The sequence below is a fragment of the Paramormyrops kingsleyae genome, chromosome 6 (assembly GCF_048594095.1).
Source record: "Paramormyrops kingsleyae isolate MSU_618 chromosome 6, PKINGS_0.4, whole genome shotgun sequence".
Classification (NCBI taxonomy): domain Eukaryota; kingdom Metazoa; phylum Chordata; class Actinopteri; order Osteoglossiformes; family Mormyridae; genus Paramormyrops; species Paramormyrops kingsleyae.
The window spans coordinates 9,508,392-9,536,381 of NC_132802.1; the positions used below are offsets into that span (position 1 = coordinate 9,508,392).

The 27,990-nt window shown below is 40.0% G+C and overlaps 1 protein-coding gene across 4 annotated transcripts; it reads right to left on the bottom strand.

Moving 5' to 3' along the window:
- Positions 1 to 5,299: 5,299 nt before the first annotated feature.
- LOC111855646 (uncharacterized) lies at positions 5,300 to 27,395 on the bottom strand. Of its 4 annotated transcripts, none has more exons than XM_072713599.1 (16): positions 27,246 to 27,395; positions 25,577 to 25,722; positions 22,911 to 23,232; positions 22,373 to 22,509; positions 22,027 to 22,076; positions 21,442 to 21,600; positions 21,228 to 21,310; positions 20,755 to 20,821; positions 20,229 to 20,315; positions 19,451 to 19,497; positions 18,502 to 18,678; positions 17,437 to 17,526; positions 15,384 to 15,528; positions 12,692 to 12,880; positions 12,230 to 12,339; positions 5,300 to 5,983 (listed from the first exon to the last, which is right to left on the bottom strand). In XM_072713599.1, exons 2-16 carry the CDS (start codon positions 25,714 to 25,716, stop codon positions 5,867 to 5,869), a joined length of 1,920 nt encoding a protein of 639 aa, XP_072569700.1. In that variant the 5' UTR covers positions 25,717 to 25,722; positions 27,246 to 27,395; the 3' UTR covers positions 5,300 to 5,866. The 4 variants fall into 4 exon arrangements, with proteins under 4 accessions (XP_072569700.1, XP_072569701.1, XP_072569699.1 ...); XM_072713600.1 differs by lacking the exon at positions 27,246 to 27,395 and adding an exon at positions 26,815 to 27,219 and having other exon boundaries at positions 20,283 to 20,315; XM_072713598.1 differs by lacking the exon at positions 27,246 to 27,395 and adding an exon at positions 26,815 to 27,219.
- Positions 27,396 to 27,990: the final 595 nt, after the last annotated feature.

Consider the following 27,990-nt stretch of genomic DNA (forward strand, 5'->3'; position numbering starts at 1 on the left):
TGAGAGAAGATTCAAAAATTGTTCATAAATTTCATTTGATCATATTATCATATTCATGGTATTTCACTTTGTCTTGGGCCAAAGACATAACTTTTTTTGCCATTGTGGACAGAGAAGTCTTATGCTCAGAACTGGGAAATAGAATCAGTACTGTTCATTCTGTGACAGTACTAGCAATATTCATAACTACACCAATTATGGTATAATATATCATGCAAAAATTATTCCTTAAATAACCACTATTGTAAAATTCACAATACAATCTCCTCTTCACATTTACAAAGATTAAGGGCAGAAGATCCCTGCGAAAACTTAAAAAAGTTAACAGGAACTGAAAAGTTACTGTAAGAAATGTGAAATTCTACAGTCACAGAGACAGCAAACCTGTGAACGAGGCTGGTCACTGAGAAACCCACTACTTATTTGTTTGTTTGCTAATTTGCCAAAAACAACTCTTACTACTAAAGATATTGTATGCATGTACACTAACAAATATTAAATACCACTAACATTGATATATAATATGATATCATGTTAAGAACATAAGAACATAAGAACTATACAAACGAGAGGAGGCCATTCGGCCCATCTAGCTCGCTCGGGGAGAACTTGACTAATAGCTCAGAGTTGTTAAAATCTTATCTAGCTCTGATTTAAAGGAACCCAAGGATTCAGCTTGCACTACGTTATCAGGAAGACTATTCCATACTCTGACTACACGCTGTGTAAAGAAGTGCTTCCTTAAATCCAGTTTGAAATGTTCTCCCGCTAATTTCCACCTATGGCCACGAGTTCTTGTATTTGAACTAATGCTGAAGTAACTATTCGGTTGAACAGCATCCAAACCTGTTAGAATCTTATAGACCTGGATCATGTCCCCCCTCAGTCTAAAGATTGAAATACATCCATCCATCCAGTTTCTGTAACTGCTTGTCCTGCTCAAGGTCGCAGGGGGTCTGGAGCCAATCCCAGGTGCCTCAGAGGCTTCAGGCCCAAGGCAAGGAACAGCCCATTCACTCACAGCATTCACTCACAGCATGCACTCACAGCATTCACTCACAGCATGCACTCACACCAGCACTCACAGCATTCACTCACAGCATGCACTCACAGCATTCACTCACAGCATTCACTCACAGCATGCACTCACCGCATTCACTCACAGCATTCACTCACAGCATGCACTCACCGCATTCACTCACAGCATGCACTCACAGCATTCACTCACAGCATGCACTCACCGCATTCACTCACATCATGCACTCACAGCATTCACTCACAGCATGCACTCACAGCATTCACTCACAGCATGCACTCACAGCATGCACTCACAGCATCAGCATTAACTCCAGTTAACCTCAGTATGTCTTTGGACTGTGGAGGGAAATTGCAATACCAGGAGGAATCACCACGACGACATGGGGAGAACATGCAACTCCACAGACACGGAGCCATGGCAAAGATACAAACCTGAGTCCCAGAGATGTGAGGCAACAGTGCTGACTGGACCATTTTCAGTATTGTTTATGCATTTGTGGCAAACCCGTCCAAAAATATTCCCATTGAAGTGTTCATGGCCAACTTGCAAATAACTGGAACTGTGAATGTCACATTTGTGAATCTGGATGGGCAACTGCACGTGAGTTTTATAAAAGGTGTTATGGGCCGTAAGTGTTTTGGATATGTCTACAGGACACCTCAGTCTTCTGCCCCAAGCTCCATTCGCCAGTTGCTGCTTCAGCCCGCCTCCCAGTTTCCGGCCACGCCCCTTCTGCCCGCTGACCTCTGACCCTGGCCCTGTGTTCCGGTCGAGGAGGATAAAGCCTGCTGGTCACATCTAGCTCGAGCTACTGCTCAAGCTTTGTCTTTTGCTATTGCTGTGTTGGTTTGCTGTTTTCTGATTGACTTCTGTGTATGACTGTTTTGGTTTTCTTGGTTTCTGACTTTCTGCTTTGCCCTATTGGTACCTTTGCCTTCGGTTTGTTTGTCTTCTGGTTTGAACTCTTGCTTAGCTTCTGACTACTCTCTTTGCTCACCCCTTCGGATACCGTGCTTTTGGACTGTGTGTTTTCTGTACATGTCTGTTAGGTGCGTAAGGTGTGACTGTCTTTTTGTTTCTGTGAACGTGGTGTTTACTGTTGTTTTGGTTAGGGAGTTACACTTAGTCTTTGTCATTTAGTTTCCTCTTGTTTTCATTACCTTTAGAGTTAGCTTAGTTTGGGACGTGTGCGTTAGCTGTTTTGGTTGTTATTTTGGCCTGGGTCACTCCCGAAGTTTGTTGCACCTCGTGTCTGTGAAGAAATATAAAAAACTACAAAAAAAGATCCCTGTGTTTCCTGTGTCCCCCTTTCCCGTTCCCTGCTTGTCTCGCCTTCCCCTCTCCCTTCTCCTTTACCTTTCTGTTGATCCTCAAACCTAGACTGGGGATAGTAACAAAAGCTATGATATCTAAGATCACAAAAAAATACATAAGGAATATGTTTCTCAGTGCAGGCGGAAGGATAAGATAAATAGTATGAAACCATGTAATGGATGCTGACTGAGCTGTTCTTAGACGCCCCCCCCCCCCCCCCCGGCATTTTCGTTTTGTCCGATCATGCCACTCCATTCTGCTTATCTGTGCTAGTGCCATGGTGAACCCCAGCCTCTCTGCCCAGAATAAAGTACCACCTGAGGAATCCTTTGTGCTGATGGTTGTCTACTGAGACAACAGTGCTGTAGTTGCAGGACGTTCTCCAGGAGGACTCTTATTGCAGGATATCAGTGAGCTCCGGGGTGAAACGTGCAATTAAAAACTATTCACTACAACACTAGCTATCAGGAACAGTGACTGAAGGCCAACAAAACACAAATGTGTCATCATTTGTGGGTGACTGATGGAATGAGTTGTAAAGTAGTTTTCATTCTGCAAACATAGTATTTGCTCTAATGCAAAACAACTTACACAGCATCTTGCTTGTCCAGCTACAGAACTACAGAAGTAGATGTCATGCTCAGGCAAATATCAAGTTAGAATTTATGCGTTTGGAAAGTTCTGCTCAGAGCTAACAACTGGAAGTCTCCATTAGAAGCGCCACTACCCAACGCAACGCTGCTTTCTGTAACTCATATACCCTTTTTGTAGAACACATTATCGACACTGATCTTCACATAAAATCCCTCTCCAAAATCTCATTCTTTCACCTCCATAACATTGCTTGTCTACACCCATTTCTGTCCAGTACTGATGCCCTTACTCTGGTACATGCATTCATTACATCCTTTATTCACTACTGCAACTCCCTCTTCATGACCTCCCTGCAAAATCTACACAAAAGCTTCAGTATATTCAGAACTCAGCAGCTTGAGTTCTCATTCACGCTAAACGCTCAGCTCACACCCATCCTGTCTCAGCTACACTGGTTACCTGTTCAGTCTGAGATCAAATTCAAAACATGCTTCTCATTTTTGAAGCTCCGCATAACCTCACTCCTCACTACCTCACTGAACTATTGACTCCCTACTCACCCTCTCAGATCTTCTAATAATAATCTCCTTGCTGTTCCACGTACCAGACTTTCCATCATAGGTGGCAGGTCCTTCCTTCCTTCTCTTCCTTCAAATCTGAACTAAAAACATTTCTCTTCCATGAACTGTCTCTTCCTGATTATTGTTTTTTTCCCCCTCTTGTAAAGCTACCTTGGGATTGTGAAAGATGCTATATAAATGTAACACATTATTATTACTAACATTAAGGAACATGAAATAAGTGCAATCACTGCCAAATTTTATTCCTGTAAACGATATTGACAGGGAATGAAATTATTTCTTTTGACAGTTTACAGAATTTACAGCAAATTAATAAAATTTCTTTTGAAAATGTGTTATCTTTTAGTTTGCGATTTCTTGTTTCAAAAAGGTTTGAGTTAGTGCTCATATTTTTGCTTCATTATCGCCACCTACTGGCAGCAAATCATCTTCTTAAACTCAGTGCCTTAGGATATTGGTTTATATCTTTTTTTATATCTGTTTATCTATAACTCTTTTATCGCTCTATAGTTGCCTTCCTAATAAAGCAATTTCCCTCCAGGATCGAAAAAGTTTTTTTGATTCTGATTCCTCATACTCCTTCACTGCTTCTCAGATCCACACTTCCTGTCTCCCTAATGCCACAGAGCACACCCCCAAGTTATCAAGCTCCAATCCTCCACACCAAGACTTTGCATCTGAGCGGACCAAGTAAGGATAGGCAAGACTTAGATGGGATTAGACCCGTGGTGCTGAAAGCACACGGTAGCCAGGTGGATGGAATTTTTCAACACATGTTCACCCTTTCTTTGAGCTTGCAGAAGGTGCCACATTTGTGGAAGATGTCCTGCATAATATCGGTGTCGAAGAAGGAACAGCTCTCAGTCCTTTCCCATATTCCAGCATCTTGTGAATTGGGTGCTAGCTGGGTTAAATGACAGCGAAGCCAATTTAGATGATGTTTTGTACAGATCTGCCTGATTTGATCGTCTGGATCAAATTAGAGAGTTATTAGCATGCCCAGCATAAGCTAACATAACCATCAATCTGGCTACATGTGAGTTTGGTAAGGCCACGGTAACTTGTCTGGAAAAGGTAGTTGACCATGGACAAGAGTGACCTGTCAAGACCAAGATCGAGACCATCTGCAAATTACAGATTTACAGACCATGAAAACCTGCTAAACAAATCAGGTGGGTGGGCTTTGTTACCAGCGTGACCCGGTAAATGTGGGATGCAGCCAAACAAAAAGGAAGATGATAGAGAGGGATTGGTTATCATGACCGTCAATGTTGCCCATTCCCTTCGCAATGCTATATCCATAAGCATGGTGTTCCAGAAAGTGCTAACAGGGCACGTTTCTGCCCGAAGCCCTAAGACTGTATGAAACCTTCTCCCAACAGGCTCACACTCATTCCTGGCTACTGGAATTAAACATGAGACGTCATCTCTCAACAGTGTAATACAGAATCAAAATATTAAATAAGGGATAAAAGAGAAAGGGGGAAAAACAGTACAAACGTGTCTATATATCTGTACAGTTGGTACACAACAGATTCTAGGGAATGATGTAATCGGTAAATGAGAGTGTCCTACTATAATGTGCAGGTGCAGGAGTGCATGAAGTGAATGTGACAAAGTTCAGGTTTCGGCATGAATCGTACAGAAATGTGTTACAAAAGGATCACGAATGAGACAGAACTGAGGACCTGAAGTGCGCCTGCAAACGGCACAACACACCGTCTGCTCTAAGGAAACTGCAGCCAAGAGGTTCATGAAATCATCCTGTTACTTACCATACCATACCATACTTTATTTATGAAGCACTTAAAAACAACCACACATGACCAAAGTGCTGTACAGAGAATTTACAATGAAACAATTGTAGGTAAATAAAAGTTCATAAAATAAGCGCATATACAAAATAAGATGATATACCATCAAATAAAATAAACTAAAATCAATATCTCACAAGGGATCGAAAGCCAAAAAACAGCTCATTCAGTGAAGTGAAGAGTACTAAATATTATGTTTATACAGATAGGTACTGAAAATTGATATACCCAGATAAATGCTGAAGCCACTGGCAAAATACCTTTTTTCCCCCAAGACCATTTCAATATATGTGAGCTGGATCAGAAAATGTACGTTTAAAATGCACTTTATAAACAATCATGATACGTATCTCACATTAATCATTCCATGGCTTATTCATCATTTGCCTGTGATTATCTCAGCACTGAGATCTGCACATCCGACTCCAGTGTACTGATGCAGAAAACTATAATCCAGGTTCTATCTGCATTGAACTGAGGGAAAACAGCACCGTACAAACGTCCTGGGCCATTCCATGGCGTCCCTAACTGTGGACCTGGGGACAACTTTGGAAGTAGAGAAGGTTTCGCAGAGAATTGAAGGAGGCTGGCATCTGTTTGTAGATGCCTTTAGCAGAATTCTGTGCGACCTTGTTGTTGACCTGGGTACACAGATGATGCAGTGAAGAAAGTGAGATTAATTGCATTTAGTACAGGGACCATAATGGTAGCAAATATGCAAAGAGCTATTTAATTTCCCATTATGACAGCATACAAAACAATATCTGGCAAATACTGGATGGGAATTTTTTATATCCATCCACATCCCAACCGCTTATCCGGTACAGGGTCAAGTAAATACAGAGGACTAATGACAACAACCAGAAACAGCTGATCACACGGGGATTCCACACGAGGTTAACGAGGGGGCGTGGCACACAGAAGGAGCGGACGATCAGGGCAGGACACAATGTTTTTTTTTTTACTTTACACATTGTTTGAATACGTTTATTTTCTTACTTTACAAATTACTGCTTTGATAAATGTGCTTAGATGTGTTTAGTACAGTATATGCTCTTCTTGTTTTATCTGTTTCATTTTGTGTTTAAATGCTAAAAAAACATATTTAGGTGTAATTTCTTGGGGCCGGGAATCAATTAATTGGTTTTCCATTATTTCTTATGGGGAAAATTCGATCAGAACTTTTTAGGATTTGATCCGGAGTTCTGAACGGAATAAATTTGAGTTCTGAGGTACCACTGTATATAAAAACTGAATAGAAATGAATCTTTAAAAAGAATTTTTTTTCTAGGCTGTTGCATAGCTTAGGGGGTTGAGCATGTCACTTAGAATCCACGATGTCTATATTCATGGGTTCAAAGCTAGCTAAGACCAGTTTCATCTGTTATTTTGTATTTATTGTCTTTTTAACTCCTTTTTGAGTTTTCTTATTCTAGGTTTGTCTTGCTTGTGCTTTGGTTGTACTTTGCTTTCTTATTTCTTTTTCTAGTGTAGTATCTCCTAGTTCTCAGTTTTAGGTCTTGTAGGATTCTTAGTTCTTTGCTCATTAGTATTAGTTATTTCACCGCTGCCATGTCTGTTGCCACTGCCTGTGTTAATTGCCCATCTGCACCTTCAGTGATTGGTTGATTTGTCCTATGTTCTACACCTGTCAATCCTCGTTAGCTCCAATCACCACTGTATTTTAGTGCTTCCCTTTGTTTTGTTCTTTGGTCAATCATTATATTAGGTGCCTGTGCTAATGTTGCTCTGCATACTTACCCTAGTCCCATGGCCTGTACTATGAAGCAGGATTACTGGCTTATTGGGGTAACTTGTCGGATTTAAGGTACCACAGTTTAAATGGACTAAATATTCGCTCACTTACATTTTGCCCAGACTACCTTAAATCCCACAAGTTACCCTGATAAGCCAGTAACCCCGCTTCATAGTACAGGCCACTGCTCCCTAGTTGTGTTTAGCTATGTTTTTTTTAGTTTGTTAATCTGTGTTTTTTCCTGTTTTTGTTTTGACCCGCAGTCCTGTTATTTTGAGCTGTTCTCCAGTGTTCATTGTTTAATTCAATAAACCCATGCTTGTCTCCGCGAGTGGATCATCACATCTTTTCCCTGCCCGCGTCCATAACAAAAAAACTAACCAAAACTCAACACGATTTCAAAAGACACTGAAAGGCAACCCTTCAGTAAAGGTCTTGAGTGAAATGAAATAATGCCAAAAAGGGAACATAAGAACATAAGAACATAAGAACTATACAAACGAGAGGAGGCCATTCGGCCCATCGAGCTCGCTTGGGGAGAACTTAACTAATAGCTCAGAGTTGTTAAAATCTTATCTAGCTCTGATTTAAAGGAACCCAAGGATTCAGCTTGCACTACGTTATCAGGAAGACTATTCCATACTCTGACTACACGCTGTGTAAAGAAGTGCTTCCTTAAATCCAGTTTGAAATGTTCTCCCGCTAATTTCCACCTATGGCCACGAGTTCTTGTATTTGAACTAATGCTGAAGTAACTATTCGGTTGAACAGCATCCAAACCTGTTAGAATCTTATAGACCTGGATCATGTCCCCCCTCAGTCTCCTTTGCTTGAGGCTGAACAGATTTAGCTCAAATAACCTTTCCTCGTATGACATTCCTCTAAGACCAGGAATCATTCTTGTGGCCCTACGCTGCACCTTTTCTAAGGCCGCTATGTCCTTTTTAAGATATGGTGACCAAACCTGTACACAATATTCTAGGTGAGGTCTCACCAAGGAATTGTATAATCTTAGCATTACCTCCCTTGACTTAAACTCCACACACCTGGAGATGTACCCCAACATCCTATTGGCCTTTTTTATTGCTTCCCCACACTGGCGAGAATGAGACATGGAAGCATCAACATACACACCAAGGTCTTTCTCATAATCAGCTACCTTTATTTCAGTAGGTCCCATAAAATACCTGTACTTTATATTTCTGCTCCCTACATGGAGTACCTTACATTTGTCTATGTTAAATTTCATCTGCCAGGTGTCAGCCCAGTCACTAATTAAATTAAGATCCCGCTGTAGCTGCTGAGCCGCTAGTTCAGTATCTGCTACACCACCCACCTTGGTGTCATCTGCAAATTTCACCAGTTTACTGTATATATTGGTGTCTATATCATTTATGTAAATTAGGAACAAAAGTGGTCCTAAAATTGAACCCTGCGGTACCCCACTATGAACGCAGGCCCACTGTGACATCGAGCCTCTTATAACTACTCGCTGCTTCCTATCCGTTAACCAGTTATCAATCCAAGTCGCTACAGTTCCTAAAATACCTGTCGCTTTGAGTTTAAGTGAGAGCCTCTTGTGGGGAACAACATCAAAAGCCTTTTGGAAATCTAAATAGATGACATCATAGGCCTTCTTATCATCAACTTCCTGAGTAGCTTCCTCAAAAAACTCCAACAAATTTGTTAAACAGGATCTACCTCTCCTAAATCCATGCTGGCTATCCCTCAAAATGTTATTTGAGTCCAGGTAATCTACCATTTTCTCTTTGATTATAGCCTCCATAACTTTACCAGTTATACAAGTTAGACTGATTGGCCTATAGTTTGACAAATTACTTCTATCCCCTTTTTTGAAAATGGGCGTTATGTTGGCATGCTTCCAATCAGAAGGTACCACACCTTCAGATAAGGATTTTTGAAACAGTAATGTTAAGGGTCGGCAAATAATATCCCTCATCTCTTTTAACACTATAGGTAAGATGCCATCAGGGCCCTGTGATTTATTTATTTTGAGCTTAGCTAGGCTTTGCAAAACATCAGCTTCAGTTATATATATATTAGTTATAGACGATGTTGAATTAGTAATAAGAACTGGTAAGTTACTAGTGTCCTCGACAGTGAATACCCGTGCAAAACTATCATTGAACTCATTTACTATGTCAATGTCGTTTTCAATTATAAGACCCTTACTATCCTGCAGATTAGTAATTTCAGCTTTTAGAGCTCTTTTAGAGTTAAAATACTGGAAGAAACTTTTAACGTCATCCTTAGCCTCCAATGCGATCTTCCTTTCGACATTCCTTTTAGCTCGTCTAATGTCATTTTTTAATTCAGCCTGTAGATTTAGATACTCTTGCTTTATTATGTCATCATCAGTTATTTTCCATCTCTGGAACAAAGCCCTTTTCCTCCTTACTTTATACTTTATGTCCCTATTAAACCACCTAGGTTGCAATTTCCTAGATTTATTCTTGCTAGAAACAGGTATGAAGTCCTCTTGTACTTGCAATAATGTGCTTTTAAAAAATTCCCATGCCTCTTCAACAGTTTTGTTATTTAACTCCATCCAGTTCACGGTTTCTAGTTTTAATCTCATACAATTGAAGTTAGCCTTCCTAACATTATATATTTTTGATTTGGACTTTGCTCTTCGGGCACTAAACTTAACCTCAAATTTAACCATGTTATGATCGCTACTGTCAAGTGGTTCTAAAACATCTAATTTACCAATCCTGTCCTGGTTATTAGACAAAACAAGATCAAGAATGGCATCTCCCCTGGTAGGGGTGTTAACAAACTGAGTAAAAAAACAATCCTGTACTAATTCCACCATCTCAAGTTCATTTTCAGAAGAGCCAGCAACAATGTCCCACTGTATCCCCGGTAGATTAAAATCACCCATAACTACCACATCATTTTTATTGCTCATAATCCTAATATCACTGTATAACAATCTGCTTTCCTCAGCAGCTACATTGGGTGCTCTGTAACAAACACCAACAATTAGGCTATTTGAGTTTGTAGCATCTAATTTTACCCATATAGCTTCCGTACTTTTACTTATATCAGTAAGCTCCCTTGCCTGCAAGATTTCCTTTACATATACTGCAACACCACCTCCCTTCTTACCTATACGGTCTTTACGGAACAATGTGTAACCATCCATATTATATTCTTGTCCATCCTTATCACTCAACCACGTTTCAGTTATTGCTATAATATCATAAGAGTCCGATGAGATAAGAGCCTCTAAATCATGAATTTTATTCCTAATACTCCTGGCGTTTAAATACAGACAACAAAGGGTAGGCTTATTACAGTGCCTACTTATAATATGATTTTTTTGGGCTTTCCGTTTCCCCCCAGTTACATACTTAACTAACCTCCCTGCCCCCCCAGTCCCTAGTTTAAACATTCCTCAACTACTCTACAAATACGCCTTCCCAGTACACTGGTTCCCCTCCGGTTCAGATGCAACCCATCCGGCTTGAACAGGTCCCACCTGTTCCAGAAGGTCCTCCAGTGCCCCATAAACCTAAACCCCTCTTTCCTACACCATCCTTTTAGCCACGCATTTAATCTCCTTATCTCAGCTAACTTAGCCTCACTTGCGCGTGGCACGGGGAGTATTTCGGAAAATACCACCATGGACGTTCTGCTTCTAAGCTTATTGGCGACTTCTATAAATTTATCCTGCAGAACAGCCCTTCTACCCTTGCCTATGTCGTTGGTGCCAACATGCACCACGACAACTGGATCCACCCCAGCTGGGGCCAAAAGCTTGTCCACACGATCTGGAAGGTCTCCTACCTGGGCACCAGGCAGGCAAGACACCATACGGGACCCTCTATCACGCGTGCACACATAACTGTCTACTCCCCTAATAATTGAATCCCCCACTACCACAACCTCCCTCTTTCTGGGGGGAGGGGGCTCCTCAGTGCCCAAGGGCCCACCTGCTTCCCCAGTCCCTTCCGGCTCTAAAGCTGGAAGCACCTGAAACCTGTTAGACACAGACACCTCAGGTGATGCCGCCTCTGTAACGTGTGTACGCCTTTTCCTGCGTCTACGACCTACGGTCACCCAGCTCTCTCGACCTCTCTGCTCTTCATTCTCCCTCCCCCCCGTTAGTGGCGTACACACCGTCTCCCTAAACGGCGTATCAACTAGCTCATCTAACTCACTGTTGCATTGGATGCGAGCCAGTTGCTCCTCAAGGTCGCGAACCTTGACCATGAGTGAGTCCACTAGCTTACATCGCTCGCAGATGAAGTCCGACTGGACACTAACGTCCAGAAGGGCAAACATCTTGCAAACGCAACACTGAGCTGGCCCCATAATTAACTAACTCACTATGACCCCGTACTCCCAGCCCAGTAAATTTATATAGTGTATTTAACTATAAAGATTAATTTGCGTAACAATAAATGCAGTAACGTGCGGAGTACACTAAAATAAGTTATTACTTGTGTTAAAACGGAACTTAATTATTATTTTATTAAAAATTTTAAACCTGATAAACTTACTACTACTTACCAGAAGAACTTCTGCCTGAACCAAGTATGAACTAAAAACAAGGCGAAATCGAAGTTGCTCTTGGGAGGTCGAAAAACCACAAAAACCCCCTCACAGCAGGCTACTGCCGGAGCGGGAAAAAAGTGGAAAATGTCCTCCCGGCCCCGACTGGCGACCGAGCAAAGCTCAGGAGCAACTGTCCTTTTCCGACGCTTGGTAGCGATACCGACGTTAGATGTTATTAGTTATAATCGCCCCGCGGGTGTTTGTTACGGAGTTTAAACGCGGACAGAAAAACGCCGCGCACGCGACACCCGCAGCTCTCTGTCGGTAATAATCGCGCTGTTGATTAACAGACAGGACAGACAAGCACTCACGCTGACCGAAATAAGAACAATAAATAGAAATAAACAGCCACCCACGTAAACAGGTAAAGCACACAAACACTCAAAACACTCCAAAAAACAATCCCAAACAATCGCTGCAGCTCAACACCACTCTCTCGCAGCAATCCCAGCAATCCTCGCAGCAATCCCAGCAATCCCTGCGCCTCTATCGAGGTGGACCTGCTGCATGGAAGATCCATGGTGAGTCATTCCTGAGAGACACCCACCATCGTCAGCATGGTAACCAGATCAGATGTTGCAGCATGCTCTGCCAAGATCTCGTCCAGGGTCTCCACGTACCAGGAGCCAGTCTGCGGGTTCCTCCATGAGACATACCCTGCAGTGGCAGCAATATCAAGTACATTTTGAGAGACATTTACACTGCGGGTTACCAGGGCGAGTCAGTTCTATGGGCAACATAGGTACTGACTTGCCAACGGATTTCACTTTGCCTTGAACAGGGAGTGCTGGCAGTGATGTTTGCCTAGAGAGGCACATAGGCTATGACTGGCACTGCATTTTCCTATGTTGCTGACCATCACCATATACAAATATACTGATATCTTTTATCTTTAAACAAGTACTAGCAACCCAAGATCAGGATTTCAGCATTTCAGAAAACACCTCCGTGCTGGATACTACTTAACCCACTGACAGGGTTAGTGATATGACTCCTTAGACACTCATACCGGGGTAAGTAGAGTATGACACCAGGATGTCACTGGGTACTGGCAGTGAATTGCAGGCATCTGGCTCGTCTGACACGTTGAGGGAGTTGCTGCCAGATGTTGTGGGAATGACATCTGTTTCCTCATCCGCCCCAGCGAGGGATGGGCTGGCCTCTTCAGGGGACACATTACTTCCTTTGTCCATTGCATCTGGAGGAGCACATGAGCAGATGTTGTATGTATAGTGCTCCATCATGGCTAATACTCTCACTTTAGATGCCTGTTATACTGTACAACAATATGTTGCAACTCATTATACAACAGTTAGTTGCGACCAAGAAATCTGATTGGACAACATGTGTTCTATGAGTGCTGCTATCAGAGCATAACTGCATTTTCCATCAGATGTATCACTCCAGCTTACAGGTGTATTTTAAAAATGTTATTTAAACTTAACCCCCTGGAGTCAATCCCCTTGCAGGATCAAACATATATCTCACCAAACCGTCTAAAACACTCCGTGAGTTTATGTCAAAGAAACATTTAAAGAAACCCCCCCAGAAAACAGTTTTGAAATATATATACATAGGAAGAAACCGTTTGAGCTTTGCAAACACAACTAGGGAGCAGTGGCCTGTACTATGAAGCGGGGTTACTGGCTTATCAGGGTAACTTGTCAGATTTAAGGTAGTCTGGGTAAAATGTAAGTGAACGAATATGAAGTCCATTTAAACTGTGGTACCTTAAATCTGACAAGTTACAATATAAGCCCGATAAGCCAGTAACCCCGCTTCATAGTACAGGCCACAGATCGCCCACCAATTTGCAAATAACCCTATTCATATCCTCCTGAGACCCAAGGAAAAAAAGTGTCCTTCAATTTTAGGTTATTTGTGATTTTCTATGTCTTTGGAGGAAATAAGACATCTTACAATTTAAATTTTATTTTTATTTTTAATTTCACAGCATGTCCTCTTTAGTGTACAATAGGAATGAATATGTTTCCTTACATCAGTGAAACGATAGATGCAAAAACAAAAAGTCCACTACAATGGACATAAATGAATGGGTGGGATCTCAGGAGGATATGATAATGATATGGTAATCCGCCAATTGTTATTGGGTCAATAGAACACATGAAAACTCCAATAAACAAGAGCACGTCTGCGTTTTGTTTACACTGACTGAGGAGCTGTAACCTTTTCTTAAGTGATATGAGAGAGTTTTCCCTGAGGAAATACTATAAAAACACATCTCTTCAATTCATGGATAACGGCAAATTCAAACAAGCAGTAACAGTGTAAATGACAAATGTCACTTGTTTTCTAATTTTGATCACTCCTGCAAAAACATGTCTTTATAATTATATGCAAACTGTTGGTAACTAGGCTGTTCTTTTAGCTTTTTTCACTGCCTTTATGAGACTTCTTTTGCAAGTATAAGGCTACAAAGCAATCGTTTACGTATTATGTTTCTCAAAATACGTCACAAAATAGCTCAAAATAGAATGGATTGTATTTGCTGAAAATAAGACATTTTACATAAAATATTAAATTTTGCACTAAAAACACTTGTACAATTCACATAAATGATGCAACTTATGTGTTCTCTGTCTGTTCAAAAACCAAAGATGTGAAGTTGCGACGCAAAATTAAAAACTAAAAGCAGAGTGGAGGGCATATTTCCCAAAAGCGTCGTTGCTCATTATGTTAATGACTTATACATTTGGAACTATGCAACTGAATGGTTTCACCTAAGTTGCAAATGGGAGCCTTTGGGAGATGTGCCCCAGTACAGCAGTAAAATATGAATATATTTTGCAAATTATTATATCATGCAAAGTAGTTAGGAGCGAATGTTTGTGTTGCTGGTTAAAAGTCAACAGTTGGGTGGTGGGAATGATTTTTTTTTGTTGCAGAAGCCTATGAATGTTTAAGTAAATAATAAAGCAAAGTATTATCTGTTGTGGCTTATTAGTGCTAACTTAAGCATGATATCGATGAACTGTTGTATAAAAGCAATAACATACTCAAAGTCATGCGGGTGTACTACAATATATCACACCTGTGATTATCTTTGGCCTGTATGCCTAATTAATTATTCATTGCCATTTCCCCCCACTATAACAGCTAATCCAAGAAGGCTAGCATTTCAAAGACACATGATGCCTGGTTAGTATGATGCTTTCCTGTAGGAAATACACAATAGGACTGCAAGTAACAGATGTTAGAGAAAAATGAACTATAACTAAAAATAAACTTATATACATACTGAATGTTTGGAATATATAAATGCTGAGTAACTGCACATAATGTATAATGGGGAAAATTATTGAGGCAATATTTAAAATACCAGGAGCTAAAATGGCAGAGAGATGGCAGGAAAAATGTGTGCAAAACGATTCCAGTTACTTCTAACAGTGAAGAATGAAAGGAAAACTAAATTAAAGCTTAAATAATAGCTTAACAGTAAACAGTGGTTCAAATTTTGCCAGGTGGCCCCCAAGGGTGGGTTTTGGGGCCCCTGTCAAGCACTGTCCCCCCTAAATCTGCCAGGGTATCTATGAGCCTCCGAAACCCTTGGCTGCCATTCAATGAGATTCAATGAGGTAAGAGCAGCTTGGTCCAAAGTTCAATTAAATTCCAACACCTCTTTTACAATACAGCCTTACAACACAGAAGTACATGGTGCCAATTGATCTGGCTCAGCTTACCTCCAGTGCAGGCCTGGATGAAGAAGAGCTTGGGCTTGCCCTGGAGTGAGGGACAGCAATCCCCATTGAGGAACCTTGTAATGTCCTCAACGGTAACCGATGGCCCGTCCACTCCATGAACAGCACCGTAGAGGTGGCGGCCTGACTGAAGACAAAAGCACACACAGATCTCAGAAGGTGTGTAAGGGAGATTTCACATGATAAGCATCAAGAGGTGCACTAGGTAGGTCTATTATAGTCTACAGAGAGCAGAGCATTGACTCGCAGCCTTGCGTCATGCCAGATATTCTGTTTTGGTGTTGTGCTCAAATTTGAACCAAATTCAACTTTGACCTTTCTGCTGCTTGACCCCTCCGATTGGCAGCCAATGAGAGAATAGCTCTATGTTATGAGAGCCAAAGTGACCAGTAATACTAAAATACCACTAAAGCTAAAAATACCTGTTTTTAAAAATACTTAAGTATCAAATATAAAAATTACTACATATTCATATCTATTAATATTACCTATTCTTTTACCTACCAACAGATTATTTTAAATTCACTCAAGACAGGTTTGAATATAACATTTTAAGTTACTGTGCATCACAATAAGGAAAACTGAGTTGCAAGTGGATAAGTGGATGTTTTCATTTCAGAAAAAGCGGTGGAGCTTGCCACGCAGGTAGCGGAATAATATTACATCGTTTTATATTTTGTGGAAAAGACTGGTCTATGGGCCAGACTTAATAATGAAATATTACTGTATCACCATGTCAGTACTTTTAAACCTATTATAAGTGGGGAATGAACCAATGGCTGATTTTCCACTGTGATCATGCCCATTATTTCAATACTTTTGTCTTTAGTTCTGGTGCTAACTTTGAATATGGATGAAATTCAGGGTTTGGAAAATTACTCAGTTTTAATATTTAAGTAAAATTACAGATACCAGACCAGAATATTACTCAAGTAAAAGTAATTCATTAAAATACTACCCAAGTAAGAAAATACTCGGGGCCTCAATTTATTGAAATTTGTGCGTAAATTTCATCATGAAAAGATGTGTGCACACAAAACGTTATATGCATATCCTAAAAAAAATGGATTTATCAATCCTTATGAAAGAAATATATGTATTTCCCCTTGGAAATGTCAGAATGTCAGAACTTCTGAAATCCTGCACTCAAATAACCATAAATGACCTCTTATAATAGACCTCTTATCAGTAGCAAATGAGCCAAACCCTCATCCCCCACTATGGAAGATGCCTGATCTTCCAATGCTGCCATCACCATTTTTTCAGTGTAGTAGCTCATGTGCTGCTAACTTTGGTTATTGATAAAGTTTAAATATTGGACGGGAATTTTGGAATGCTAATAAAAGAAATATATTGTTCAAGCACTGTAAAGGAAAATCGCAATCATGTATAAAAACAGAGCTTTGATGCTCAGCACTTATGTGAAAGGCACCTCAGAAGGTTAAAAGACAATCAAGGAAAGCTAATATTTGGGGAAGACTTACAGTGCAGCACTTTGACTCTTAGGCAGTCAAAGAAAATGATTAAAGCTATTTTTCTGGGTAGTCAGTGCATAACTAGAATTTCTTCTGTTCTCCAAAAGTTACTGATATCTTGTTGGACTGCTCAATGAACACAGCACTGGGTCCCAGCCCTCTCCTCTGGGGTGCCCCATGTATTTGTTCATTTTCACCACCAAATCAATAAATTAATTAATCAGCTAAGCAACTCGGTGTGGAATTGATTAGCCAAACAAAGTGTGCCAATGATGAGTAAAAAAAAAACGTTTGTATTGCATAGTAAGTGCAAATACTGGGGTGACTTTAGGAAAGTTTTTGAAATAGCTATGCTGACACATTTTGACAGACATATCATAAAGATTCTTTAAATATCATTTTCTTTTACTGCCCAAGAGTTCTGCATAGTGCTATATGAGTGCTATATATATATTTTCTCAAAGAATTTCCCCATTGTGGGATTAATAAAGTCTAATCTAATCTAATCTAATCTAATCTAATCTATACAGTATCTCAAGAAGTGAGAGGAGCCACCTTACCTTAGAGCCATGAGACAAAATGACCACAATGCAGCAGTCATATTTCGTATGGTCCTTCTTAGAAAGGGTTAACAATTGCTGCCTTAATTCCTTAAAAAAAGAGAAAACAGTATATGGTATAAATATCTGCATTGAAACTGCATTCCATAAAATGAAACATAATATCATCAAATTATGGGGCGGCGCTGTTGCCTCCCAACACTCAGGGGTTGAGGGTTCGAATCCTGCTTCTGCTGTCTATGAGGACTTTACATGTTCTCCCCGAGTCTTGTGAGTTTCCCCCAGGTACTGCGGTCCAAAGATACGCAGTTAGGCTAAACGACACCTTGAATTTACCCATACAGTTTGCTTGTGTGTCTGTGGATTAGGTTTATATTACACTGTGGGGGACCAAATGTCCCCCACAATTTGATAAAACCTTGTTGTTTTGATGTTGTGGGGACCATTTTTCAGGGTTACGGTTTTCAGGTTTTCTGGGTTACGACCGTCATGTTGGGATTAGAGTTTTCCCCACAAAAATGAATGGGGAGTCCCCACAAAGATATAATAGCAAACCTGTGTGTGTGTCTAAATGTGCCCTGTGATGGACTGTAATCTCAAGGAGGGTGTATCCTGGTCTTGTGCCCCATACTGCCTGGTATAGATCCCAGAGCCCCCATGCTTAGATGATGGATGGATTAATGGATGGAACACTAAACAATAAATGGGAATTTTAAATGTATTTTTTGCTGCAGTACTGTATCTCACACAAAATCCAACTAGCATTAGTAGTGAATTTTCAGGAACTAAAATAAGCAAATGTGTGAGGTAAATGGGGTAGTGTGGTGGTGCAGTGGTTGGCACTGTTGCCTCACACCTCTGGAATTAGGGCTCGAGTGTGAGTGAATGGTGTATGAGTGTGCCCTACGATGGGTTGGTGCCCCATTCTGGGTTGTTCCCTGCCTTGTGCCCGTAGCCTACAGGATAGGCTCTGGACCCCTGTGACCCTAAATAGAACAAGGGGTTACATAAAATGGATGGATGTGGTAAATGATGGGTAAATATGCCAATGGCAGAACAACTAACCTTATCCGTCAGGTCAGACTGAACATCAACGATGAAGTTGAAGGACTTGAATCGCTTTTCAAGCTTTTTGCAATCGATTTTGGATCCAATGCGTCTATTCAGGCAACTCTCAGGTAAATACTTCTCATTATTTATGATCAAGCAGAGTCCGCAAGGATTTGCATCCATCTTGTATTTCTGAAGGTTGGGAAAATAACACTGCATTTAGGGCATGTTTTAGACCTCAGGTACGAACAGCATCCCCTTCACCTGCGTAAGGTTTAATTGTGTCATTCAAAATCCTTGTGTGATAGGTAAATTCTGTTTAGATATTTGAATTTAGCACATGCAATACTGTAACATTCACCTATTTTAATTTGTGAAACAAAAAGAAAGGTCAAATTTGACCAGTGTTATTGGTATCAGTCAAAATTTCCACATTGCCAGTACACCACTGGTTTAGCCTGGGTTAAAGGGGCCAGTCGGGTCCTTTATATTTGTTTTATTCTATACAGCTCAGTACTTGACCATTTTGACAATTTATACTGGGTTGTTCTTCTTGTTTAATAATAACAACAAAAATAAATGTTTTGAGATATTTGTATGTCCATTTATTTTCTTATTTCTGTTTTATCTTTTATATCATCAGTGGGAAGAACACTGATTCATTGTACATGTACAATGACATGAAAGATATTCTATTCTGTTTCTATTCTATGCAATTCTCATTATCATATTTGTGAAGTTAAAGGTTCAAAATTTATGTTATCAAAATAATCAAACAATCAGTTAAATTAATTGAATCACCTTGGGTCCAACTATCTACAAGCCTTCTTATTTTTAATATTAATGAAGACATATCCAATTGTGAGTATGGCATTGGGATTAAACCAGCAGAATCACAATATCAAACCTTGGGAAGTTGAGATAGTAGATGAAAGCAGATACAGTTTAAAGACTATGTAATTACCGGAAGTATGTCCTGGTTTATACTGATTAGCTTGGAGTCTTCAGAATCTGAAACAAATCATACTGTTAGTTAATTAGCTTTTGTGAAGAATGACTAGTATTCATTTTATAACACTTTATTATTATTACAGGCAGTCTCTGGGTTAAGATCCCCCGATTTATGGGCAACTTATGAACGGACTGCCATAAAGCCTATTACATAAAAAATTCAGGATAAATACAATGGCTTGTAAAAACAAACGCCCACGTAGCGTAAATGTGATGTTCATGTTCATAACCTGGGCACTGCCTGTAGTTCATCATACCCTGAGTTCAAATCCAGCTAAATGCTTTTGGAATTTGTAGGTGCTGGTTCCTTCCAATGTCTCTTCCTTGTAGGGAGTTTTTCCCTTTCCACTGTTGGCTCTGGCTAGTCCTTAAGCAGTTAGGTCTAAACGACACCTTGAAATTACCCATACAGCTCTGGGGCCCTTGGGCAGGGATAATACAGTATAAAGTGCTTTGAGGAAATGCAATTTTGTGAAAATGCTCTGTACAAGTAAAGCTGAATTGAATTAATTCAACTTTCTTGTATGGGAGTGTTTCTGTCTCAACTGAAACGAGCCTCATTCCAGCGTTGTGCGGTTTCTGTTTATTAAAGCCAAAATATTTAAACCCTTTTGTCCTTTGTCACTCTCTGTGACAGTCTTAATAACCAAGTTAAAGAGTATTGTTCTTGTGATCGCAGGGTGCCATATTTACATATGCACTTTAAAACATAATGATAAATGAACATTCACTCTGACCAGGACTGACACTCATCATGGGTGGGACCGTCATCACTTCCCCATCACCTCTGTCGTGATTTCCGGTTTTGCTGGGCATGTCTATCAAACAAAGATTGCATAAAAAGTAAAAATCAAACCAATAATTCATGTACTGACCATTATGATGCATTATAAAGGTATCTATACTGCATTATAGATGACAGCTTCATAGAGCATTCATAATGCATAATGAACATGGCTATAATTTATGCCTTTTTATAAATAATTATAGCTGTATTTAAATTTTATGAATGTATTATAATGCATTATTTTGGTATCTATAATGCATTATGATGACTGCTTTAAGCAAAGTGTTACCAAATTCTCTCCTACAGTATTGACTACAGCAATATTGTGAAACGGTTCTTCTAAAATGGACATCCATTACAATCGTCTAGACACCCCCATACTTGACTAGAATCAGCTCTGGGAAAATGACGGTCAGCACCAAATAAAAACAGTATATATAAAAGAAAAGGCCAGCAAGCCCTGCACTCACAAACTGGTGGGGGAGTAGTAACAGGCGGGGAATCCAGGGATGATGGGAACACACTTTTTCCACGAGTCTGAGACAGCAAATGGATGAGACAACATAATAAAGCGATTTATGGCAGCAAGTTAAATATATTCATTTTTCACATTAAACATTTAAATAAACTCAAATTTATATCTATTTCTAATGTGATATGTATTTTGTAAACAATCAAATCAATAAAGTAATGATTTTTGTTATAGAATCAATACATTTGCAACATTTTTACTGAATTACAGTAAGCCTGTGTCCCAAGACTTTCAGTCCAGTGGTCTAGAATAAACACATATGTATTACGATTTGTTTTCTATAATAAGTCAGTCATGCTGTGTAGATTTTTACTGTTGCTCTTGATGATGTATGAATAGTTTAAATGTGATTTATTTAGGGGAATAACAGGATTACCATAATCCACAAAACAGTAAGATAACAGCACATACCAATGATGTCAAAACCTCATGGACAGCATTGATGACCTCATATTCCAGTGGCTCCAGCAATCTTTCAGTCTCTTGCATGCAAACTATGTCCAAGACAGAACACAATTTCATTCATGAACAAAATGAAGACACTAAAATTCTCAGACACAATAACTGAATGATTGTTAGACTGACAAATTAACAGAATGGAAGAATGACACCTCCAATCCCTTACCAGAGATACTGGGCCTTTCCTGAGGGTCTCCATCCCAGCATCTCTTTATGAGGTGCAGTACATCCTCAAGTCCCTTTGCCTCACTACTGAAAGGCAGTTTATTAAGATCAGGCCGACCTCCTCCAGGAATACAAAGCCTCACCACGGAGGACATAGCGTCTAGATGGGAGGCCATGAGAGAATTATTTAGAGCAGGGTTATTCAACTCACGGTCCTCGAGGTCTGAGCACTGCTGGTTTTCCAGCCTTCCTTTACCTGTCAGTCAGGTGTGAAGCCTCTGACCAATCAGAATCAGAATTATTAAACAACTACCTGGGAGAACTGAAAACACGGCCTGGATTTGGAATCGAGGTCCAGAGTTGAAGAACCCTGATTTAGAGCGTGAATAATGGGGTGGTGTGTGGCTCAGCGGGTTAGGATCACATGATCGGAAAGTTGCCATTTTGAATCCTGAAGCCCGCAGGGTGATAATGCTGTCAAGCCCTTGTGCAAGGCTGTTCACCCCAAAATGTGATCAGATTCGGCACCACAAGCATGTGAATACATCTATATTTCTTTGTGTCTGTGGCTGAGCTGTGCACTCACGGGGATAGGGCTGTTCTCCTTTGATAATGGAACACAGAAGTATAGCATAGCTACAATAAAGACAGAGAGAAAGTGTTAGAGATACAGAAAGCCAGTTTAACTCTCAGTATGAAAACTGAACTGTTGTACATATCATTCTTTGAATTATCTGGTTTAATGTTTTTCTGTCAATTGTTGCTTTACATGCTTGGTTCATAGTAGCAGATCTGTGCTTCTACCCGTCAGTTGTCAGTGTGTAGTTTTATTTTGTCAAATGGTTTGCTATTATCATGAAAGTCACTGACGTAAGTAAGAGTAATATTCTGTTATATCTGGTTGTTGGGCGGTCGTACGAGCTTTAGGGTACCTATAAACATCAGAAGCAGGTTTGGGTTGGTAAGACAAACTGAAGGCTTCTGGGGGCATGTAGCTTGTTGTACCACCTACACTTTTTTTGGAAAGGGAAGTGCTACTGAGAATCCTGGCTAAGCCAAAATCTGTAACCTGCAAAGGGACAGAAATGCAAAAAGGTGAGGTAAGTTAATAATGTCAAACCTAAGTACTCACCTTACTAAGGGTTGTGTTTTCCAGACAGGACATACATTTGGATGCAACTAATTCCTCAGTATAAAATGCAAGCATTTAATAAAGTTAAATAATAATATTATAATTAATAACTTCTGTTCCAAAAGTGCATCTTGACATTGTTCTACTCAGCATTGTTAATAACAAGTTAATGCAGGTTTCTCATTTACATACTCTGTGTAGGACTGTAACATAACATAATATAACATAAAACACAACACAGTGTTATTCATATAATGGCAACAATATTTGTTATAATAAAGAACCCCAGACAATAAAGAACCTACTGATATTCTCAACTACCCGACTGTTGGACTTACCTTGGCGTTGAGGCTGCTATCTAACAATACATTGCTGGGTTTGAGGTCAAGGTGAAGCATTTGTGGGATGAGTCCATGGAGAAAATTCAGGCCAACAGCCACATGATGTGCAAAGCGGAGAACCAGGGGCCACGGTGGAGGTCCATCCAGGTTCTTCAGAAGGGCCTCTAAAGATCCTCTCTCCATGTACTCCATCACCAAGCCTTGCAGTGAGGTAACTGATTTAGTGTCCGGAGGAAAGCCATTGTACTCCCCAATGATTTGGACTACATGAAAACTGCTGGCCTTGCACATCAGAAGCACCTCCTTTTTCAAAGCCGAGCTGGTGAAAAAGCAGAATGTATGCATAGGGGAGGGGTATGACAGAGGCTTGTACAAACACACACGGCTATCATTGTGAAGAAAGAGGCTATGACACTGCAGGAAATTTCTTACATATTTATCAAAAGAACAAAGCTTGTTCATATTTAGCAAAATACAAATAAGTAAAATACACAAAGAACTTTCACATGATGAATGAGGTAATGTTTGCAAATTAGGGGTGTACATCACTGGCCCCAAGGTAATTTGATTTGATTGTGATTATTTAGGGAATGATTCAATGTATCAGAAAATTTGAATCAAATTGTGGTAGAAATTAAATCAGTCAATTATTAGATTCTTATGATAGTTTGAATTTAGGTTAACGTCACTGAAACAAATCACAAATATGGCCATGGACATTTAATTACACACTATTAATGTAGTACTTTACAAAGAAAGTAGAATCAAGTTTATCTGGCGAAGTATGTTCACACCAGTGTTAATTTTGACAGCACATTTTGATTTAGTTTTAGTCTTTGATGAAAATGCATTTCAGTTCAGTCATATTTTACTCATCTGATTTTTTTATTTTAGTCTACGAAAATTACACAATATTTAGTCCAGCAAATCTGCAGTACGTGCAGTTACTGAATCTAATTGGTTTAGTTGTTGTGTAATACATCATTCTCACATTTCTTAGAAAATTAAAACTTTCTGTACACACACACACACACACACACACACACACACACGTCAGGTATACCTATCCTTATGGGGACTGCTCATTCACTTCTATGGGAAAAATACTAACAGGAACTATGACAACCTTAACCCCTAACCAGCACTAACCATAACCATAAGTAACCAAACAAGAGTTTTTGCATTTTCTGTTTTTTCATAGTACCGATTTTCCATAAGGGAAAAAAATCCTTACATGTCCCCATAAGGATAGGTATACCCGCCACATACACACAAAAAACAGATTGGACTACCTCTGTCCACTCTACATTTCGAAAGGAAACATATTTAAGGCGGTTATTATGACAGTTAGTTAAATCCATGACCATAAAGACTGTACTAACTGTTGTAAAGGTCCTGGGTATGACATTAAACTGCATCCGGCCCGGCAAATGGTTCTCTAACTTGCAGGGGAGAAAAATTGAGGGCTGGTGGTGGGATTGACATTCCAACCATTGCAAAAACTTAATAAAGCTCCCAAATGGCAGACAGGCCTTTTTTCTGCTCTCCATGGGAGTAACTCTGCTGCAGCCGCCCACATCATAAAGGGGATGAGGGAAGGCGCTTGGGAGCCTTGGGGTCAGCCTCTCGGGGACTGCATCTGGTGTGATGAGGTGCGGCCCACTGCATGGTAGCACTCTGGCCCTAATTTGAGGCAGCCCATCCAGGTAGGCACACGAAATATCTTGTCTGTCCAGCATGATGATCATCTTCCTCTCTTTTTGGAGGAGCTTTGTAAAGAGGTACGCAGACCAGGGAGTGGCCGTATCTCAGTAGGTGGGTATACTTATTATCGGTCTGGTTGCTCCGATGGCTGCATTACTCATGGAGTGGCTGCTGCTGTGCCCAATGTCACTCCATTCAACATATTATGAGACATCGATTAAAGCACTCTCCTGTCCGTTGTTTCAGCATATGGTCTGAGTGATGTCTCAAAGAGGGGGACATGTTAAATTTATTTGCAACTTCACTTGGTGGTTGATGGGTATCCACAAGGTGACACTCCTCTGGTCATGGTTGACTTCAATGCAACCACTGGTACTAACATGGCTGGTTACGAGGATTGTGTCAGCGTCCAGGGGTCTGGCCATTGTGGTGAAAGTGGGTCCTAAAAGGGCAGGGACTGAGGATCTTGGTTCCAGTATCCTGTGCCACATGGTTGCAATTGGTACTCCAGTACTGGTAGTGCTGTGAAGAAGATCGATCACATCCTCCTGGGCAGATGCTGGAAGCTTCCACAGAACTGCAGGGTCTACAGAAGTGCCCAGTTTGTGAATTGTGACCTCAGACTTATTGCTGCTACTCTGAAGATTCAGCTCAACTCCAATAGGCTATCAGCTACTAAGAGAATGAGCCTGGACCTGCCTAGACTCCAAGATCTAGCTGTTTCTAATGTTTAAATAATTTTTTATTATCGTCTTGTTTTCGCCAATTACAAATCTAATAACAATAAAAAAATAATTTTCTGAAATTCTACTTTATTTGAATTGCATTAATAGTGTGTGGAAGCTCCTATTTTGATGTTCCTGAAACCTTAAATTATTAACAGTTTGAATTTCGGTTATCAAAATGATCACATAATGGATTAGTCAAATTAAATCAAGGTAATCCGTGAAAGTAATTACCTGTCACTTTGATGCAACACTTTGACAGCTACATCTTTTCCCCATGTTTTATGTCTGGCCTTATAGACTTGCCCAAATCCGCCTTTGCCAATCATCTTCCATGACTCCAGAACAGAGTCATTAATTAACTTTAATTCCATTCTTCACTGTAGGAAAGAAGGACATAATGTAATACAGCAAAACATTCAAATAAATAAATAGATGAATGAATTAATAATAATTATTATTATTATTGTTATAGGACTCCACAGCACAAAAGTATTAAGGCCTACATTACGTTTCGAATACTTAAACGAGCGACATCGATAACGTTATATTTAGGATATTTCAGCATCTTTTTTTCCTTTGGTAAGTGTGAAAGAAATCGGGGGGAAATCCTTAAAAGGTGTCAGTACTCAAATCTAACCCTGGGTGAGATTGTTAAGAAAGTATACAATAACGTAATAAAAGTATAAACTGTTTTAACGGTAGTATCAGAATGAACTATACTGGCCAAGTATATTTACTCATAAATAGAATATGACTTTTCCCCGTTGATCTCAATGTACGTGCAGAGAACAGACAGAAAAAAAGACTACAAAAAGACATGCATAGCACATGTATACACACACTTCATTGTACATACTGTACTTCGTTGTTTTCATACACACACACACACACACGGTAAAAGCAACGAAGTACAGTATATGTACAGTAAAGACTGCGGTAACACATAACAGAATCTATCGATAGTAGTTGAAAGTAAAAGGAATGGGAACAGTATACAACCCCTTACGAAAATTAACCATGGTTTTACTATGATTAAATAACCATGGTTGACAATGGTTTGCCGTTTTTCATGGTTTTTTGGGTAACTATGGAAACCATGACTATGGTTTTATCATGGTTTCGCTACAGTTAAACCCTAGTGTAATCTTGGTCATAAACCATGGTTTTTGTTTAAACTATGGTAGTACCACAGCTAGCATGAAGTGCTATGGATAAACCATGGTAGTACTATGGATAGTACCAAAGTACCATAGTAAAACTATGGTTACTGCATAAAAACCATAGGAAACCATAGGAAACCTTTTCATAAGGGACATAACCCATAAATCTAGCCAGTATACTGTATACATTTGGTGCTCGGAAGTCCTCGCCTCTTTACCGTAAGCCCATTCCCTGTTTTAGGTCTTCCATTACAACTAAAATGCGACGCTGTCGAAGACAATGTATAAAACGTAGAAAACTCTGAATACCTCTCCCTTGCAAGGAAGCTCCTGGCTCGAAATTAAACTTCACGAAGAAAAGGGTGTAGACCGTACAGCAGTAGCTTCTTTCCCTTTCAGACACAGAGCGGCGACACTCCCATCGGGGCCCCAAAAGGGGCAAGTGTTCTGTCATAAAATCCTACCTATCGAGACGTGCTATCGAGCCTTTCTGCTCATGTGCAGTTCCACCGTTTTGGGATTAGGGTTAGGTTTTAGGGGTGAGGTAAGGATTTTAGGGGGTTTTGGGGGGTTAGGGTAAGAGTTATGGTTAGGGCTATCGATTAGCACTATGGTAGCATTTTTCGACAAGGCAGCATAAATCGACAGAACAGCGGCAGCAAAGTTCAGTTATTGGCAGACACTTTTATTGCGCCATCCTTAAACGCAGGGCGATAAAACCCAGAAAGGAATAAACTTACTCAGACACACATTATGGGAGTCTTTAAGGAGACAAAACTGGATACAGGCAGTAGAGACAGTGCAACGAGTCATACTTTTTTCGGTTCGGCAGCTCATAAAAACTTAAAATCCGAAACAGATCAAAACGAAACGAACGAAGCGGAATACATATGAACCTTTACTTTACAATTACTTCCGCCTACGTTAATTTTTGAAACCGGTGGAACCGCCGGCAGGTTCTCAAAAGGCACCAGCATTGACTCCGTGTTGGTATCATATGAGGCACTGTGACAGTTGTTAGATACACCTGCAAAGCGAAGTGATACATCTGATGTGAAATATTCTGATAACCGCACTCACTGAACGCCTCTTGTCCAATCAGATTTCTTGGTCATAACTAAATGTTAATTCGGGTTAATCAGAATCACTTTAACTGATGGCAGGTGTGTACCCAAAAAGACTGAATGCTGTAATTAAATCAAAAGGTGCTTCAACAAAGTATTAGTTTAAGGGAATGCACACTTATGCAACCAGCTTATTGTACATTTTGTATTTTCATGTTTTTTCCTCTGACAGATTTGAATGTTTTTCAATTGAATTGTGCAGGTTATAGGTCACATTAAAGATGGGAAAAGTTTTGAAATTATTTATCATGGTCTCAAAAACCTGTTATTTTAAGAGGGCTGTGTACAATTTTTATATCCACTGTATATAAACATTGAGAGTTAATATATGGACAGAGTAGTATTAAGGAGTTCTGCTACC